The sequence below is a fragment of the Plectrocnemia conspersa genome, unplaced genomic scaffold, assembly GCF_051122295.1.
Source record: "Plectrocnemia conspersa isolate PC_06_02 unplaced genomic scaffold, ASM5112229v1 ptg000013l, whole genome shotgun sequence".
NCBI lineage: Eukaryota > Metazoa > Arthropoda > Insecta > Trichoptera > Polycentropodidae > Plectrocnemia > Plectrocnemia conspersa.
The window spans coordinates 3,641,715-3,661,029 of NW_028277177.1; the positions used below are offsets into that span (position 1 = coordinate 3,641,715).

The 19,315-nt window shown below is 32.4% G+C and overlaps 2 protein-coding genes across 2 annotated transcripts; one reads left to right on the forward strand and one right to left on the reverse strand.

The window, feature by feature from the left end:
- The first annotated feature begins 2,300 nt into the window (after positions 1 to 2,300).
- Positions 2,301 to 3,252, forward strand: RpL22 (Ribosomal protein L22). The gene is made up of 3 exons (XM_088202594.1): positions 2,301 to 2,339; positions 2,479 to 2,906; positions 2,974 to 3,252. The coding sequence occupies exons 2-3, from the start codon at positions 2,489 to 2,491 to the stop codon at positions 3,135 to 3,137; spliced, it is 582 nt and encodes a 193-aa protein (XP_088058720.1). The 5' UTR covers positions 2,301 to 2,339; positions 2,479 to 2,488; the 3' UTR covers positions 3,138 to 3,252.
- Positions 3,253 to 7,596: 4,344 nt separating this feature from the next.
- On the reverse strand, positions 7,597 to 19,058 carry mAcon1 (Mitochondrial aconitase 1). The gene is made up of 13 exons (XM_088202595.1): positions 18,891 to 19,058; positions 18,487 to 18,567; positions 16,343 to 16,489; positions 15,898 to 16,276; positions 15,614 to 15,700; positions 9,770 to 9,948; positions 9,380 to 9,700; positions 9,192 to 9,311; positions 8,792 to 9,122; positions 8,525 to 8,726; positions 8,239 to 8,457; positions 8,042 to 8,171; positions 7,597 to 7,980 (listed from the first exon to the last, which is right to left on the reverse strand). Exons 1-13 carry the CDS (start codon positions 18,921 to 18,923, stop codon positions 7,840 to 7,842), a joined length of 2,370 nt encoding a protein of 789 aa, XP_088058721.1. The 5' UTR covers positions 18,924 to 19,058; the 3' UTR covers positions 7,597 to 7,839.
- Positions 19,059 to 19,315: the final 257 nt, after the last annotated feature.

A 19,315-nucleotide genomic window follows, 5' to 3' on the forward strand; every position in this document is an offset into this window, starting at 1 on the left:
TTGCTGAATTATCAGCACCAAAATTCATTTAAATTTTAAAAGTATTCCAGGTGAAATTAAATGGATTTCTTAAACTAAAGTCATATTAAATTACGTCAATTATTAATACACATCTCATATTAATATATACATTTATCATATAATACAATAGAGAAAAATTCAGATAACTACTATCGTACTCATAAAAGTAACGTTAAAAACCAGATTAACAAATACGTTGCTGATAAAGACGTTGGTATAAAAATAATTAATAATTAATTTGTTTTTTACAAAAAATATTTTTCTTCTAAAAAGTGGATATTTGCATTTGAGTTAACGGAAAAATAAATGATAGCATTTAATAACATATTTAGTTACGTCTTTTTAATATAAGAAAGCAATTATTCTGAAATGCGTTGTTTACATTAATTATCAGCGAATATATACAATGTAAACCAAAGTGTACTATATTATTATCGTGGGTCAAATTTATTCTAAGAATATATAAGTAGATTCGTAATATAAGTAGATTCGTTGCAGAGAGTTATTCATGGGGTGTTTACTGTTCTGATCAACGCTCACTAACCCACACACTCACTAATGTATTTATGTAGAAAAATGTTGTTTTGCTACAATACGTTTTAAAATACAAACAAATTAGTAATTGCTCAGAACAGTGATTTATATAAATAAATAAAATGTATAAACTAATGAATCAATATATTTTTAGAATTAATTTTTCACCAATAACAGAAAAGTACAGACCGAAGTTATTCTGTAAGGTGTGATTGAAATCATTTCCGGTGAAGCGTTGAGAGGAAAACACTAAATGAATGCAGATAGAAAAATTAGGTCATATATAAATAATATCATAATAATAATATTAATTATTTATATATGACCTAATTAAATTTAATTCTATAAAGATAGCAATATAATAACAAAAATATATTTTCAACAGTCAATGCACAACAACATCGTTCAACGTGTGATCATAACGTGCTTTTAAATTTCTACCATGTGATTGGTCAGTCGTTTTGAAGAAGAAACCGGTATTTGTAAGTACACGGGACAGTTTTGTTATTTTCTAGGTACGTTTGAAAAGATTATAATCGTATCGCTCCATTTACTATTGTTGTAGTTCTATTTTAATCATGTAAATACTGCGTGCGTTTATTTTTCATATTGTCTAAGAAAAAATAGTATAGAAAATAAAAAAAAACAGTAATTTGAGCTGAAAGATTAAATGTAATTAAACATTTAAAATTAAATATAAGAACACAGAAACGGATATAATTATTAAAACAAAAAACCACAATTATCTATTTGAATTTAATATAAGGAAAAAATCAATTGTATATTGAAGTGATTTTATTTTTATTTTACCACAAACTACAGACTTATCAGTTGATAATTTACTCTAACGGTCAAAAACAGAAAAAAGATTTATTATTATGATTGCTTTCCGCTTAATATGAAATATAAAATGTGACAAGCTTAAACCAATTTATTCAGTGTAAATTCCATAAAATAACAAAGAGCTTTCTCTCTCTCATTTTATCAGTAGAATAAGTAATAGTAAGGCGTTAAGATTATCATGTGCCTGTAAGAAACTAGATCAATTCGTTCTGAAATATGTATATATTTATTTATACGCAAATAATTGTATCAGTCCAAATATGGTCTTTTATCAACGGGTGGTGACGGATGGCAATTTGAAAATGGTTGAGCCGCTGCAGTTGTATTTTATTGAATACAGTTAATGGTTATATGTTTCATATTGAAATGGGTGGATAGTGCGCGAGGCCGCGCTGGCCGTACGAGCCCGCCAAAGTCGCCAAAAGAATGTGCATACGTCATGTCAGTGCTCCAAGTTCCGGCCATATTAAAACTTAAATAAATATATACATGTGTAAATGACTTCCTACAGCCTTTTTATTTTTAGTCTCATTCTTTGATATTTACAAAATCTGGTCACCTTGGTATTGGGATTTTGCATTGTATTATATACGTAGATTTAAAAAAAATGTTGGTTTTTGACAGACAAACATTTTATTATTTTTAAATATGTTAAATTTACGTTTTTTGATCCTAGCTGAACGAAATGATTAGTTATATATTATATAGAATTGTTTTATTATTTCCTAGTCCCTTTATAAAAAAAAACATATTTTAACCTATAATTTTTTTCGTTCTGTTTAAAACTCGCAATTTTGGCCATCACTATGTGTATTATGTATTATATTTAGTATATGAATATTATTTTTTCGCGCAGGCGTCCTTTCGATGTTTGTTGGCGGTTGGCAACACTGTGCGTCGGCCATTTTTCCCTGACGTCGATCCGATCCGGCACGTGTTCGGTTAGTATTGGATTTTCGCGTCGTTCCCGTCGAAATTTGCGTAAAAAATGGTCGCAGTCGTTTCACGCGTCGCACATATCGACGTTTTTCAAGGTGCAATCGCCAGGTTAACGACATCTGTCGTGTTCTTTTTTTTTAGGTTATCGGCCATGGTGAGCACGAAAGCAGCAGCGCCCGTGAAGAAGCCGCCGGCGGGCTTGAAGAAGACCGTCAAGGGGGTTGCTAAGCCCGCGGCCAAACCCGCTCCCGCTAAGGGGGCCGCTAAGCCCGCCGCCGCCAAAGGGGTCGCCAAGGCCCCCAAAGCGCCCAAGACTGGCCCCAAACCGGTAAGAGGCGCGGGCAAACCCGTGCGCCCCGGAAAGGGCAAGCTGCGCGGAAAGGGCCAGAAGAAGAAGTTGGCTCTCAAGTTCGTCGTCGACTGCATGCATCCCGCCGAGGATAGCATATTCGACGTCGCCAATTTCGAGAAATACCTCAAAGAGCGCATAAAGGTAGCCGGCAAGACCAACAACTTCGGCAATCACATTACCATCAGCAGAGACAAGAACAAGATCGTCGTCAATTCGGGTACGTTGTCGCTTCTATATTCAATATACGTTCAAATTCAAACTAATTTCACTTTAACCATTTCTAGATATTCCATTCTCGAAGAGGTACCTCAAATACTTGTCCAAGAGGTACTTGAAGAAACATAACCTCAGGGATTGGCTGCGAGTGGTCGCGTCGTTCAAAGACACGTATGAACTAAGATACTTCAATATCAATGCCGGCAGTGATAACGAAGACAATGAGGAATAGGTTTTAATTCAATGAACATCACAATCCAGAAAAGCACATACTCGATATATTTTCTACATTTCAATTGTAAGGACTCAGTATGCGTTAATCTATAAACGAATCACCATCTGATTAATACCTGTTTGATTTGTAATACCCTATACCTTATCCTCGTTTGATATTCAAGTATAACTATATATTCAAAAGCGAAAGTGGTAACCTAGCCTAAATGAAATTATCGATAAAAGATTAATTTTATATTAACTTGTGTGGAAAGCTGCGAACGACAGGTTTTACTTATCACTATATGTGGGATACGACAATCTTTGTTTTGTGACCATTATCTTTGGTTAAATGTGAAGCGTTGTGAGATTTATTTTTTATATGCCTATCTGTTGTGTTACCAATTTGTTTAATAAGTTTTTTTGCTTCTAAAGTGGTCATATTAAATTATTTTACAATTACTTATCTATTCGAAAATGGGTTCTTGCGATTCTGATCGAAATTGTTGTCAATTGGGGATCGGATTTTTCGTTTCGAGGTATTTGAACTAAGTTATTTTTTTGATTAGACTGAAATTAGCATTAATTTGATTAACTACTTTAAAGCTTAGGAAAATACACTTTACTACTTAATTAGCTTATGTTAAAAAATTTACATTCTGTACCCTCAAAAATTAAAATAGTTCAGAAGCAATGCAAAATCGAATCTAGCAAACTTAAAAATTAAATTAAAAATTTACTTTGCAAATCCTTTAGAAAGAATCGATCCAGTATAACATATTATTCAGCGACTTCAAGTCTAAAATCCTTTCACTGATTGCCATCAAATCGTATTTGTATTGACCTTACGCTTCCTTCTAGATTAAAATTTACACCAAAGCCTCGATCATGTGGCACACATAATACAATAATATAAATTTAAAACTATTTTCCAGTAAATTAATGCTCGTTTTTGAACTGTAGAATCAAAATTAAAATTATTTGGCAAATTCTAGACGTACCCCATGGCTTAATTTTAGGACCCACCATATTGATGACGTGGGCATTTTCTGCTCATAAAAATTCCCAATGGAAGTGATTCAACAAATGGCTACTCACGGTAATGCTCTCTCGTAAAAGGAAATAAACTTTCATTGCTGACGAATTAGCTAAAATTAAAATGTAAATCAATTTCCAGACTGGCCAAGTACCAAAGTTTCTTTAGATTCGAAATCCTCATATAAGTAAACTAATACGAAAAATTAAAATAACCAGAGAAAAAAAATCGAGTTACTGATCTATTATAAATTAATTTCATATGCTTCTCCAGTTTAGATACATTATTAGTACTGGTAAGTATATAAACTTCAGACCTAGTAAAATATTTCGTCAAGAATCACATTGAATGCTCCATGCTTTGTCCGCAACTGATTTTAAAATAGATGTCCTTACTTATTAACACTGATAAATTAAATAAAAAACATTGCGAGAAAATCAAATCACATAAAAATGCATATAAATAAATAATATATTCTTAAAATCTTAAATTGCAACCTGACGGGCGTAAGCCCAATTCGTTACAGTGGGGTAAGTACGTACCAACTGGGTAAGTCGATACCTACAAGCAGGTTATTTTTTATAAAAAAGGTGCTAGAACTCACTTCTTGCCAAGCTTTTTACTAAAGATCATTATATTCAAATATTAAAATTAAATTTAAAGCAGCTTTTTTATGCCACGAAGCACATAAAAAAATTATCAATTTTTTTTCTTTACTTTAGGCATGTCAAATCTAAAGTTAAATGAACAAATACAAATTGTAAAACATATTTGAAAAATGTTTTCCAAAATTTTGTCCAATTCTCATCTGACAAATCGTCTCGATTCATTTTTGTAGTGTTGCTGTGTATGGCCAAATGAAATCTGAAAAACCATAGATCAGCGACGAGTTTGATGAACAAAAGTGCCGAAACTGTATTGGTCTTGAACGAAGCTCTTATAGGGGTAAAAATTAGAATCACTTAAAAAAATGGAAATAAAAATCAAAGCAATATTTTATTACTAGACTTGAACCCGTGACCTCTGAGTTACCAGTCTAGACCTTACAGACTACGCTATTCCAACCTTAAATAAACTTTAATGATTAAAAATTATGGAACAGCAAACATATATACACCCATACCTCGCTATACGGCCGCTCTTTATACGGCCTTCTTCAATTAAGGCATGTTTTCGATATACGGCCTAAAATGTTTTGCTATAACGGCAAAAAAACTTTTTTTTGATGTCGATTTTTTAAAAAATTTAAAAATAGATTTAATTTGCAGAATTTTAAAATGAAAGGTGAAGCAGCTAGCGCCGATGAGGCCGCATCTAAGGAATATACCAACATTTTAAAGGGAATTTTTGAAAGAGGGGTCATAAACATGAACAAGTGTTTAACGTAGACGAAAAAGGGCTTTATTGAAAGCGAATGCCTGATTGCATGTACATTTCAAAAACCGAAAAATCTGCGCCTGGTTATAAGGTGTCTAAAGAACGATTAACTTTGCTACTTGGTGCAAATGCCGCGGGTGATTTTAAGCTAAAACCACTTTTAATATATTTGTCCGAAAATCCAAGGCCTCTTAAAGGACTAAATAAAAATCAATTACCCGTCATATGGAGATCCAACAAGAAAGCTTGGATGACTAAAGCTACTTTAGAGGATTGGTTCAAAAATCACTTTTGCACAGAAGTGAAAAAATATTTGCGAGACAATAACTTAAGCAACAAGGCTTGGCTAATTTTGGATAATGCACCAGGGCATCCTACTAATTTATCCGAACTATCTGAAGATGTCATGATTGAGTACCTTCCGAAAAATACAACAGCTCTGATCCAACCAATGGATCAGGGTGCAATAGCCACTTTTAAGGCATATTACCTACGCCGAACTTTCCGACAACTTATAAGGGAAACCGATGGTAAATCTTCAATTAAAACATTTTGAAAAAATATAACATCAAGGATGCTGTTGACAGCATCAGCGAATCATGGAAGGAATTAAAATTAACAACAATGAACCATGTTTGGAAAAAAATATGGCCAGAATGTGTAAAAAGTACTGATGCGGAAGTTAATTGCCTTCCTGAAATTAGGCAAAACATTTTGGATCTAGCACATGATCTCGGCTTTGAAGGTTTGAACGAACGTGATGTGCTTGATCTACTTGAAGCTGATAGGGAATCCCTTTCATATAAGGAACTCATTCAATTGCAAGCAGAACCGGCATTTGATGAAGAGACAGAGCCTGTTGTATTCAAACAGCTAACATCAAAAAAATTGTCAAAAGCTTTTTCCTATTTCGAACAAGGAATACACATCTTCCTTGAAAACGATCCTGACGTCGAACGTAGTGCTAAAGTTTCTCGAGGAATTAACTCAGCCATTAGCTGTTATTAATCACTGAAGAACGAAAGAGACAAAAAGGCAAGACAAACATCGTTGGGCAATTTTTTTAAGCCAGGCCCATCCTTACCAGCGAAAAATGAGAACGACAGTGATCTGAAGGTTACCATTTCTTTATCGTCTTCAGATTAAAGCCATTTTAAAAAAAATTATATATGTATTCATACACATATTTTATGTAACATGAAGTTGTTTAATTTTTGTTTATGGATTATTGTTGGTTTTTGGAGTCTGTTATTATTTTATATACAAATGTATTTACTTGTTATGTATGTATTTTTAATTTAAATGAAATAAAAAGATAATATTCATTTTAAATGATAAACCATGTTACATTTGTAACAAATATGGAACCGATCATATTGAATTTGTATTAGAATAATTGATTCGTTATACGGCTTTTCGCTTAGCGGCCAAGTTTCGTGGAACGTATCTAGGCCGTAAAGCGAGGTATGGGTGTATTTATATATATGTATATAAGTACCGCTCCTCAAGGCGACTGACCAATCACAGGTAAGAAGTTGATTAGGTTTTAGTGCACTGATTGTTGAAAATAAATAGAATAAAAAAAAATATAAGGTCCAATCCTTGTCAGTTGCTCTGCAGTGTCGAGAAAATAACTCACCACAGAAGATCCTCAATCGAAATACAGAAAGCTGTCAATCCAAATATATAGGTAAAACTATAGGTAAATTAATTCAAAAGTTATGATGGTTTAAAAAAATAAATTTAGGTTCTAATTTTCGCAAATAGCCCCGGCCGCATTTTTAGGCATAATGACCGGTATGCAATGTGTTAATAAATAAAGCACTAATAATTTTAGAAACAAATTCGCAAAATTTCTTAATGTGATAAAAATTTAAGAGATTACCTCTTTCAATCCCACGACTTCATAATATTTTGAATTGTATTACTTCATCTAATAAGGAGTTTTAATATCTTGTTATCCAGATGCAGTTATCGACCGATTTCAATTATCGTTAAGATTTTACAAATTCTGAAAAAACAATAAACAGGAATGTGAACATGGTATAACTCAAAGAATAATAAATGATTGTTTAATTTGTACATTTTATTGTCTATTCTTTTAAAAGAATTTATTTACATAATTCATCTGCATATGTATAAATATCTACAAGATTTCATTATTACTTTAAAAATTGACTGATGTCACGTCGTCGTCGAGCGAATAAAATTGATTTAAAATACAAATAAATCAATAATTTAAGCGATCAAATTCATTTCAATAATTAACAATATATAATAATTTTCCTAAATTATCTTATTTATAATCTCAGCGAGCGCCGGAAATCTCTTTCATGCGGTTGAGGGCCGAACCAGCTTTAAACCACGTGATTTGTTGCTCGTTCAGGGTGTGATTCAGGAGAATTTTCACTACTTTACCGTCGGTCTGCTTGATTTCTGCTTGAACGGGCTGGAAATATTATAAATAGATTAAAAATTGAAGTTATACAATATGAGTCATTACAGCATACCTTTCCAGGAGCCATGTTAGCGAGTCCGAGCAATGAGATTTTTGATTCGGGATTGATCTTATCGTAATCGGAAGGATTGTCGAAGGTCAACGGAAGCATACCTTGCTTCTTCAAATTCGTTTCGTGGATCCTGTAATTATTTATATATTAACATGGTGAATCTGTGGAAGAATTATTTTAATTTTAGAATACTTTACCTAGCAAAAGATTTGACAATGATGGCCCTTCCTCCAAGATGTCTCGGTTCGAGAGCGGCGTGCTCCCTAGAGCTACCTTCTCCGTAGTTTTCATCGCCGACAGCTACCCATTCGACGTTGTTTGCCTTATAATGACGCGCTACATCAGGAACGCCTCCCCATTCGCTGTTCAATTGATTTTTAATCTTATTCATCTCATTATTTTCAGAGTTTACAGCACTAAAAATATAAAAACATATATTTAAATTCTACATATGAAATTTTTAAATAAATATATAAAACATACCCAATGAACATATTATTTGAGATGTTATCAAGATGTCCTCTATATTTGAGCCACGGTCCAGCAGCGGAAATATGATCAGTTGTGCACTTTCCTTTGACCTTAATCAAGACTGTGAGATCTGTCAAGTCTTTGCCGTCCCATTTCTTGAAGGGCTCCAAAAGTTGGAGGCGCTGGGATTTTGGATCAACGTCGACTTGAACCTCTATAAAAATTAATAAATGCGTTATAACTTGTATTATATTTATGATTTAACGCTATATCACTCACTGGTTCCGTCAGCTGGAGGAGCTTCGTATGTGTCCTGGCCAGGGTCGAATCCGCGGGCTGGGAGTTCATCGGCGAACGGATTTGATAGCTTGAATTTCTTTCCGTCAGCACCAGTCAGAGAATCGGTGACAGGGTTGAAGTCCAATCGTCCGGCGATGGACAATGCGGTTACCAGTTCAGGGCTAGTGACGAAGCAGTGGGTAGCTGGATTGGCATCGTTTCTTCCGGTGAAGTTCCTGTTGTAAGAAGTCACAATTGTGTTCTTGTCTCCCTTCTTGATGTCTCTTCTGTCCCATTGGCCGATGCAGGGTCCGCAAGCGTTAGCCAAGACCTAAAATACAATACAAATAATAATCTCGAAGCAATGAAATTACTTTAGATGAAAAAAGTGAATACTCACAGTGCCTCCGAAATCACGCAACGTCTTAGCAATGCCGTCTCGTTCGATAGTAGCACGAATTTGTTCAGATCCAGGTGTGACATTGAATGGAATCTTGGATTTGACTCCGTGTTTCATTGCCTAAAATAATACCACACCATTAAATATTTTATATACATTAAATAAAATATAATATATCAATATCTTACCTCTCTGACGATACTAGCACACCTGCCCATATCTTCGTACGAGGAATTAGTGCAAGATCCGATCAGACCGACTTTGATATCGACTGGCCAGTCGTTCTTCTTTGCCGCATCGCCGAGCTTGGAGATAGGATGAGCCAAATCCGGGGTGAAAGGTCCGTTAACGTGGGGCTCCAGGGTGGAAAGGTCTAATTCGATGAGCTCATCGTAAGGAGCATCGCTGTCGGGAGTCAAGAGCGGTTTGTATTTGTTGGCTTCTGCGGCGACCATTTCTCTGTTGGTTGCCTTCAGGTAGCATTCCATACGTGAGTTGTACGGGAACAACTGTAATCAATACGTTTATCGTTACTGATTTATTTATTGGCGTTTATTGTGGTGAATGAGGTTAATTACGCTAGTAGTTGCTCCAATTTCAGCGCCCATGTTGCAGATAGTGGCCATGCCGGTGCAAGAGATGGAATCTACGCCGGGTCCGTGGTATTCGACGATTGCGCCGGTGCCTCCCTTTACTGTTAAGATACCGGCTACCTTCAAGATGATGTCTTTGGGACTGGCCCATCCTTGGAGCTTACCTAAAATATTGAATATTTATAATGTGAAAATTGTAAATATCTCAATGAAATAAGAAAATCTACGTTCTTAAGTACTCATTGATCTATTTTAAAGATACGTGTAAATATCTTTATGTTATAGATGCCACTTGTATTCAATTGATGAACCATGTCAGTTACCAATTGTACATCTATTTAATGTGATGCGCGAACTTGCATATGTCAAATGAAGTATATAAGTATTTATAAACTTAATTTTACAAATAAAAAGCTTTTATGATTATATGGAATTGTTCATCTCATTATATGTAATACATTCTTTCATTGTTCATCCTAGTTTCTGATTCTTCATATATAAAAGCTTTCGATCGATTACATAATTTGCATAGTTAGATAGAACAGTCTCCCACCTATAAGTTAAATTATTTATCTCATCTCTATAAAAATCTCAAGAACAACTTATTAACCACTTAACCGCTCAGTTTCTTGTTACGTGATTAAAAATAGTTGATTCTGAACGTGGATGACTATAAAATTCGCCACAGAACGGCCACGCACTAGCTCTTGTGATGATATAATATAAGGTACGACAAAATTCATCCCACCCATTGAAAACACTTTTTAAAATTCAATGACGACTTTTTGCGTCACGCCCTTTATGTATGAAATATAATCACGACGCTTTTAGGCGTCATGCCCAGTTAAAGGGTGAATATGTTTTGATTTATTCAAAGTTAATTTTACAGGGATCGGAATTAATTATAACTGCTATCTGCCGAATCTGAGGAGTATGGGGGGATATTGTAAAACTTCCCATTTCAGGTCAATCAATTTTTTTGAGTGATAAATGCTAAACATGGTCTAGGTAATTTCATTAAATGTGTTCGTTTTTTAATCAGTTTCTGGTTTATATTATCCAATTATGTGTCTCGTTCGATTTTAAAAGTTCATAATACACTATAACCTAAGCTAGGGCTTGTCGATTTTCAAAAACTGTTTTTTAGATACATTTGCGACATTAGAAAGTCGTTTTTTTAATGCTAGATTTACGGTATTTAAATACTGTCAAATTGACGGGTTTTTGGTTTGTATCAGACAGTATTTTTTCTTGGTGTTTTTTATGACTTTTTATATTTGAACATTGCAAATATATTAACAATGTTTTAACGGTGTTCAAAATGTACAAGTTAACTCGTCCATGGGGAAATTGGATCACATATTTTTGGCGAGTATACTCATTCATGGGGATTAAGCGCTTAATATATCACCACACATATAACCAGAGCTGTAATGGAGGGTATACATCGTAAAACCTCTTCTATATTTATAGAAATAGCGTATACCCTCTTGATAAATCAAAATATTCTACAATCAGACAAAAAATAATATTGTAAACACATTGTAATGTCTTTTTTGGCTTTCGGTGCAAGTAGCCAGCATTCAAGTGTCGAATCTTATGTTCATAGATGCCTATATACAATCATGATTGATAAAACATCAACTGACACTAGGTCAAGAGTATGTAAAAATAACAGATGTACTGGCAAAGATTCGTCTCGTCAGTTTTTATGGAAGGTTTTTATGTAATATGTAATAAAATAAATTTGTTTTTTACAGATATAATTTTGGTCGATGTTTGTTCTATTGATTTTATAAAATTATTAAAATAATTTTAATCTTTATCCTTCATTTTCCTTTTTCTAATCCAGGGTATAGCGTACAATACCTAAATATGAAATAGTGTATATATTGTCCAAAAAATGCGTTACATTATACCTTCTACGAATTTTACAACTACAGCACTGAATATAACATAACCATTTCCTGGTGTAATTTTCCATTGAGGCAAATAAATTTCATGATCAGAACTTGTTGAATCAAAATGGACACGTTTGAGTTTTCAACACATCCACACTATACATTAAATAGCAGGGCTGTGGAGTCGTTAAAAAAAAAAAGGCGACTCCGACTCCGACATTTACCAACAACACGACTCCACTCCGACTCCGACAAAAAAGTTTAATTTTATCAGGTATTTTTGGTGTTTTTCAACACGTTTAATATTCATACGCTATACACATTCATTATTACGCAATTAAAATTTCATAATTTAAAAAATGCATTTTATAGAAAAAATGGTCGGAGTCGCTCATTTTTCACGACTCCGACTCCAACTCCGGCCAAAACACCACGACTCCGACTCCACAGCCCTGTTAAATAGACATTGGTCCCGGTAGTTGCATTACTTCCTTTTTTAAATTGATATAATATACAATGACAGAAATGTATTTTATTCTGGGCAATTGGTAATTTTGCATTTCAGATTGACAGATGGTCGAAGATAAAAGGAAACTGTCCAAAAACAGGCAAAAGGTTTGCCTTTTAAAATCAACAACTAGAGTTTTTCAAAATTACCATTTTAATATTAAGTACTTATCAATGTATCAACTTAATATACATAGCTAATCTTGCTAATCTTTTATTATATGTCTATTATAATTATATATACGTATATACAGTGGCGGCCACCTAAATAAGACACTTTTTGGTTCGTTAATGTTTAATTACTGCGTAACAAAATATGGGATTGGAAAAAAAATGGTTGAGGCTTAAAGCGACACTATCAATGAACAGTTTGACACGCTATACTGATGCATCCCGTGAACGCGAGATTTAGTACCCTTGCCTTTCTGAGAAGTCCAAAACGGCGTATTCTACACATGGTCACTATTTAAAGGGAAACATTATCTAATGGATAATTTTTGCTTTTATTTTCATTTTGAGCGCCGTGATATCGATTTCTTTCATTATAAGGATTAATTAAAATAATTTGAATTAATAATAAATAGTGTATTTACTTAGAATATAATTCTAATTAAATAACAAATTTATTATGGGAAAAAGTGCACATTTTAATCCTAAAAAACGAGAATTAATCGTGGATTTAAAAACTGACAAAGGTTGGTCAGTGCAAATAATATCAGAATATCTAAAAAAAATCAAATATATAATGTGTTAAAACAGTTTAAAACACATAAAACATGTGAAAACCTTAAACGTAAACAACGTCCAAAAAAAACTTTGACACGTGTGGATCGAAAAATAATTAGAATTTCCGAAGAAAATTCATTAAAAACTGCTGTAGACATTAGAAAAGAAGTAAATCAATTTAATGAAAGTGACAAATGTGTTAGAATAGTGCGTAGAAGGCTGTGTGAAGCAGGATTATATGGCATCATTGCTGGACTTAAACCATTAGTAAAAAAAAAAACAATTGCATATTACGCGTTAATTTTGCTAAAAATCATTTAAACTGGACAATATTAGGCTGGAAAAATATTTTGTTTAGTGATGAATCTAAGTTCAATAGAATAGGCTCTAATGGAAGGCAATATGTTATAAGATATGTAAACGAAGAGTTCAATCCCAGAAATACCATAAAAACAATTAAAGGAGCTTGTGGAAACATTAAAGTATGGGGGTCGGTCCTATCCATTTAATTGAAGGGATTATGAACCAGGAAGTATATGTTTATATTATGGAACCCGTAATGTTACCTTATGCTGAAGATTTCGGGTCATTGTCCTGTTTATAAACAGGACAATGACCCGAAACATATTTCACATAGGGCAAAAAAGTCGTTCACAGACAATATCATGGATGTTTGGAATGGCAATCATGCAGCCCTGATCTAAACCCTATTAAACACTTATGGAGACATTTAAAGCACAAAATTAAAAATTAATTTAAAAGAAATAAATTCAATTGTAAAAAACGAGTGGGAACTGATTCCTGTTGCAAATACCAGCAATTAATCAAGTCAGTGACCAACCGTTGTAGGGCTATTATAAGGACAAAAGGTCACCCTACAAAATATTAATGGTATTTAGAATACACTCATATGTATCTCGTATATAGGTGAATTTGACTATCAATTTTATAAATTTAATTTTAAATTGAAAATAAATGTTTTAAATATTTATTACAACATTCACGGTTATGTAGATTATCTAGATAAAAAATAGAAAGTTGAAAAGTTTTAACAATTTTATGTAAAATTTGCATTTTGACAAAGCTTCAAAAGTGTCTTATTTAGGTGGCCGCCAATATATATGTTACAGTTAGTGTTTAATTTCGATAAAATATATACAATGACTAGGCAAAGTATGCGCTAACCATGAGTTTTAGTTCAAGTTTACAATGCTACAATTCGTGTATACTGTCACTAGATAATGTATACATCAACTAGTAAGTATGTGAACTCTCTTTTGTGAGCTATTTACATCATCAATGAAGAAGATTTAACAACCAATCAAACTAATAATAGACAATAAAAAATTAGAACAGTGAACACCCCATGAATAACTCTGCAATGAATCTACTTAAAAGGAGGATTATAAAAATTGGTGACAAGATTTAAAATATGTATGATGTAAAAATATAAATTATTTAATTTTGAATACTTTGACAAACACCGAACAGTAAGAGCATACAATAACTAATTACATTGTTCATAAATTATTTTGTGTGTACTATAACGAAAGTGATTTGACAGTGCATACATTGACCAGGCAATGTATGCATTTTTGAAATTCAGGTTTTTCCTGTAACATATATGTACATATCACCACAGCCTGTAACTGTATAACATCGGAATGCTGAGTAATAAAAAATATTGGGCCATCAATTCACATGTATGAAGCAATACAGAAAGATTTTGAACAGATGAATTCAAGAGTGAAGAGTGTGTTTAAACATTGAATGTGCATTTTGATACACATCTAATTTATTTCAATGACTATTAAACATAATTTCTGCAGTTCTGTATTAGATATACATATCTCCAAAATTCACACTGGGAAATCGCTGCGTCAAATTAAAATCACTACTCTCAATATACGAGAAACGATTATGTAATGCAATAATTTAATGTATGCATTGCATTTATTGGCATTGAACACAAATGGCATATGTACAACAATTCATGTTTATTTATATTTTGACAAGAATACAAATTATTTTAAATAAATAAATTATACAAACAATTCATTAAAAAAAATACTAATTGAAATGTTGGAAGAAATTTTTTAGATAAAGTTTATTCCCAGAAATAATTTAATTTTGGGTCACCGCTTTTTTTGTGTGAATCGAATTAATTCTACTCATAAAATAAGTAGTATAGATAAAATAAATGATAATGACTGTTATTAAAATGCCATAAATGTTTCATAATTATTCACATATCAAATAAGCAATTATTGCAATTATACAAATAATTGTCAGTATTGGAAATAAACATTGACCTTCATTGCATTTAATATACCAAATATTTACTTTTGTGTTATAAAAAACCCATGTTTCCAATTTCAAGTAAGTACACAAAATAATGTTTACAAACAGATAAATGACGACGGATGGGTGTCAAGGCCGACTAATCACGAGTAATGGTAATTCTAAATTCTAGACGCAATTCAGACTGTTTTGAATATATGTGAAGCGCGAAATGGTCACGAGACTGGAAAATCAAGATGTGATAATTACACGGTAAACAATAGAAGTAAATTGTGATAATGTATGTTTGTATACTATTTATATATTATATTTAGCATTGTACCCGTAAATAAATAATATAGAGAAAATAATGTTTACGTCTAGTCTTAGCCTTTTATATATATATTGTATGTACCTGTGAGCTTAACGCCGATGACCTTTGGGCACTTGAGCTCCCATGGTATGTTTGCCATTACGTCTACGGCATCAGCACCACCAACACCTAAAGTTAATATTAGTTATAATAATTATTGTTACTTAAAATCCGTATTTTTAATATTTTTAGAACATGCTTAGATTAAATTTAAATTTAATTGAAAGTGTATTTCATTCAATTTTTTGACTTTTTTAATGTCTGCAATATTGCAAGAATTACTAGATTTTTAATTACAAATTTGAAGTAGTGCTAAAAATACTAACCAATGCAGAGGCATCCGAGACCGCCTCCATTTGGGGTGTGTGAATCAGTACCAATCATCAAAAGACCAGGGAAAGCATAGTTTTCCAAGATGATCTGATGGATGATTCCCGAACCAGGCTTCCAGAATCCGACGCCGTACTTAGCTCCGGCTGTCTCCAAGAATTTATAAACCTCCTTGTTAATGTCCTTGGCTCTACTCAAATCCTGTTCGCCTCCGATCTGGGCTTCGATCAAGTGATCACAATGGATCGTTGAAGGAACTGCCACTCTGGGGAGACCCGAGGAGATGAATTGAAGCATGGCCATTTGGGCGGTAGCATCTTGCATTGCTACGCGATCAGGCCTCAGTCGCAAGTAGCTGGTGCCTCGTTCGATTTCCTAATTATCGCATAATGATTAATAACGAGTATATTGTAGCATAATGTAAAATATCGAAATTCGTACTTGTTCTTTGGGGTTATCTATATGTGAGTATAAGATCTTTTCTGATAGGGTCATTCCTCGGTTCAGTCGCTTCTTAATGACGGTCAAATTCTGGGACAGTTTCTCGTATGGGAGATAAGAGGTTTTGTCAAATTTTGACATGGCGACCTAAGGAAATATAAAAATCGTTGAATCATTACGTTTGACTTAATTAACCGCTTAAGGACAGATTCCGCAAATGTGCATTACACCAGGGAGTTGAATGTGTGCGAACCCACATTTTTTTCTTTGCGTTTAGTAATATTTTATTATTCTAATGTGTAGTTCGTTTTATTTATCAGAATTTAAAACAATCCTGCAAAAATGGAATTATGTATTATTATTACATTATAAAAAAACAGTTGCGATTTAAAAGGGATATATGCATTTGAACATATACTTTGTTCCATAAAACAAATTCATTGTGCATTTATGTTAAGTAAATCTTCAAAAAAGGATTCGTTGCAAAGTTATTCATGGGGTATTCACTGTTCTGATTAATGCTCACTCGCTCGCATTCTAATCTGACCAACAGTCGTTTTATGGAACAATTACTTTATATATTGCTCATTTAAAATGTTCTAATTTTTTTATTACTTTCCCTAAAAAAAAAATATTGGTTTTTTGAACAACCTTTGAAAAATATTTCAGGCATTAAGTGGTTAAGAGAAGAAGTATATTTTTGTATTTAATAATAAATATATTTTTTACAATAACATGTAACTTTTAAAGGATAGCAGGTTGTTTTTTGAATGACAATCATAAATCATGGTAAATAATGTATAAAAATACAGAATAGTCTGTAAATGTTGATTTTTGCACTGGAGTTTTTACATTTAACCACTTCAAAGCCATAAGTGCGCCAGTGCACACATTTAAAAATATATTAAATACTGTTTTTTTTTTTACAATTGAAGGGCAAACAATTTTTCAGTATTTTATCTTAGCTAAAAAACAATATATTTCATTAATTTAAATTACCTATAAATCGAAAACAGTTTGTAATTTCAAATATAAATCATCTATTCTATCTTTGTGGTAAAAAGATAATTTTTTGTATTATATACATATTACTAGTTTGGTCAATGCCAACTTGTATATCTTAATCTTTGAAACGTTAAATCAAATAACATTAGATTATAACGTATTTATAATTGTATCATTAGATAGCAACATTTTCAAGGACATCAATGTTTTTCAATAAAATAAATAAACACTTCACATTATTATTTCTTTGTAATATATATATATATATATATATATATATATATATATATATATATATATATATATATATATATATATATATATATATATATATATATATATATATATATATATATATATATATATATATATATATATATATACTGCTATATTCTATAGAATATAGCAGTAATTTTTCTTTGCCCTCAAGTAAAAAAAAAACAGAACTATTTATATGCATGATTATGTACTAATTTATCAGCATTTATGTTTGTCTTCATATTTAGGTAAATCCCGACAGATTTACATTTTTTTTAAAGCCATTCGATAAAATGTTAATCTATTAATCTATATGAAAAAAAACACTATTTAGGGACGCAAAAAATCAATTTCTATGAGTTTTATTTAAATTGACGAGTAACAGAAAGTTTCATTGTGAATGGCACATATCCAAGAATCCAGAATTTCGTGTGATTTCAAGAAGGTATTTTCAAATTAAGTTTTATATAATTTTATCAGTCCATTTTACCCAATTTTAACTTATTGAAAAATTTTCAATTTGCTTTGCAAATTTTTACATACCTATCAGCATTTTGTCTGTTAATCATTGTAGCTGATATTTGATTTAAGTTTGTCTCTAATTTTTGGTCTATATAGCAGTTTATTTGTATTTTGTTCAGTTGGGCGCATCTATCTGGTTTCATCCAATGTAAATCAACAAATCATACAAGTTGACACGTTATCTAATCATCTGAATCCATCGTTACATAATAACGTATCGAAAAAATGTCATTCAACACTGCCCTATTTAACAAACAGCAACACTTTGATAGCAAAGTAATCACCGTGGCAGATTGTCAAGTGATTACATAACACACAATAGTTGCAAAATATCGTCTTCGCTGTAAAAATGATATTACCTGCGCCGCAGCAGCCGTCAACGGAGATACGCTGAAGCATCTTTGTTGAATTTGGTTCAACAACACCTTCGACTGACCACCCTGTATAAAAAAATATTTGTTATGCAAGCGTAGATCAATTTATGTATTAAACATATAGCATATGTAGTTTATGGATATGTTAATAATTGTAATATACGTGAATTGTTTGGAATAGAAGAAAAAAATGGATTACATAAATTATTTTCAGATTCAATTATTGCTGTTTTTAAGGCAATTCGTGAATTAGGAGTGATATGGTATTAATCGATTGAGGGTTTTATGACGTTTTTAGTGTTATTTGTGGCTCTAGATGAAGAGTCGGCTCCGATGCGCCATTTTGGTTTTTGTGTGAAAAGGTGAAAAAAAACATGGCGGCGTTGTACCTGGCGATGCAAAACTCGCATACAGTGCGCCATGATGGATGACGAAGCTGTTTTGTGGTGGTGAGGGTTTTAGAGGTTAACAAGGAAAGCAGTCCCTTAGCGGCTACTTCGCGGCTCAGCTGACTGCGATTCCGCTGTGTTCGCGTGCTTGAAATGCGCACGCACCACACTTTTTTTAACAGTCTTAACAGCGATTTTTTCGGCCATTAGTTTTTTATTTTGTATTTATCTGTTATATAAAAAATGTTATTTTTATTGTTTATAAATTTAGTGGAGAAGCAGATTGTAGATAAATATGTAAAAACTGATAAGTTTAACCTATGAAAATTTACAATATAATTAAAAATTATATAAATAGAAATATAAAGAAAACACAACCAGGATTGATTTTTTAAATTAAGTTAAATTGAGAAGTAAAAGGCTTA

Bases quoted from the DNA above. Each gene is read 5' to 3' on its own strand.
- RpL22 (XM_088202594.1), top strand. From the start codon at position 2,489: ATGGTGAGCACGAAAGCAGCAGCGCCCGTGAAGAAGCCGCCGGCGGGC. The intron at 2,907-2,973 runs GTACGTTGTCGC...AACCATTTCTAG, and splicing joins CAAGATCGTCGTCAATTCGG to ATATTCCATTCTCGAAGAGG.
- mAcon1 (XM_088202595.1), bottom strand. From the start codon at position 18,923: ATGGCGCACTGTATGCGAGTTTTGCATCGCCAG. The intron at 16,490-18,486 runs GTAATATCATTT...ATATTTCCTTAG, and splicing joins TGACGGCTGCTGCGGCGCAG to GTCGCCATGTCAAAATTTGA. The intron at 9,123-9,191 runs GTGAGTATTCAC...ATTGTATTTTAG, and splicing joins TGCGTGATTTCGGAGGCACT to GTCTTGGCTAACGCTTGCGG.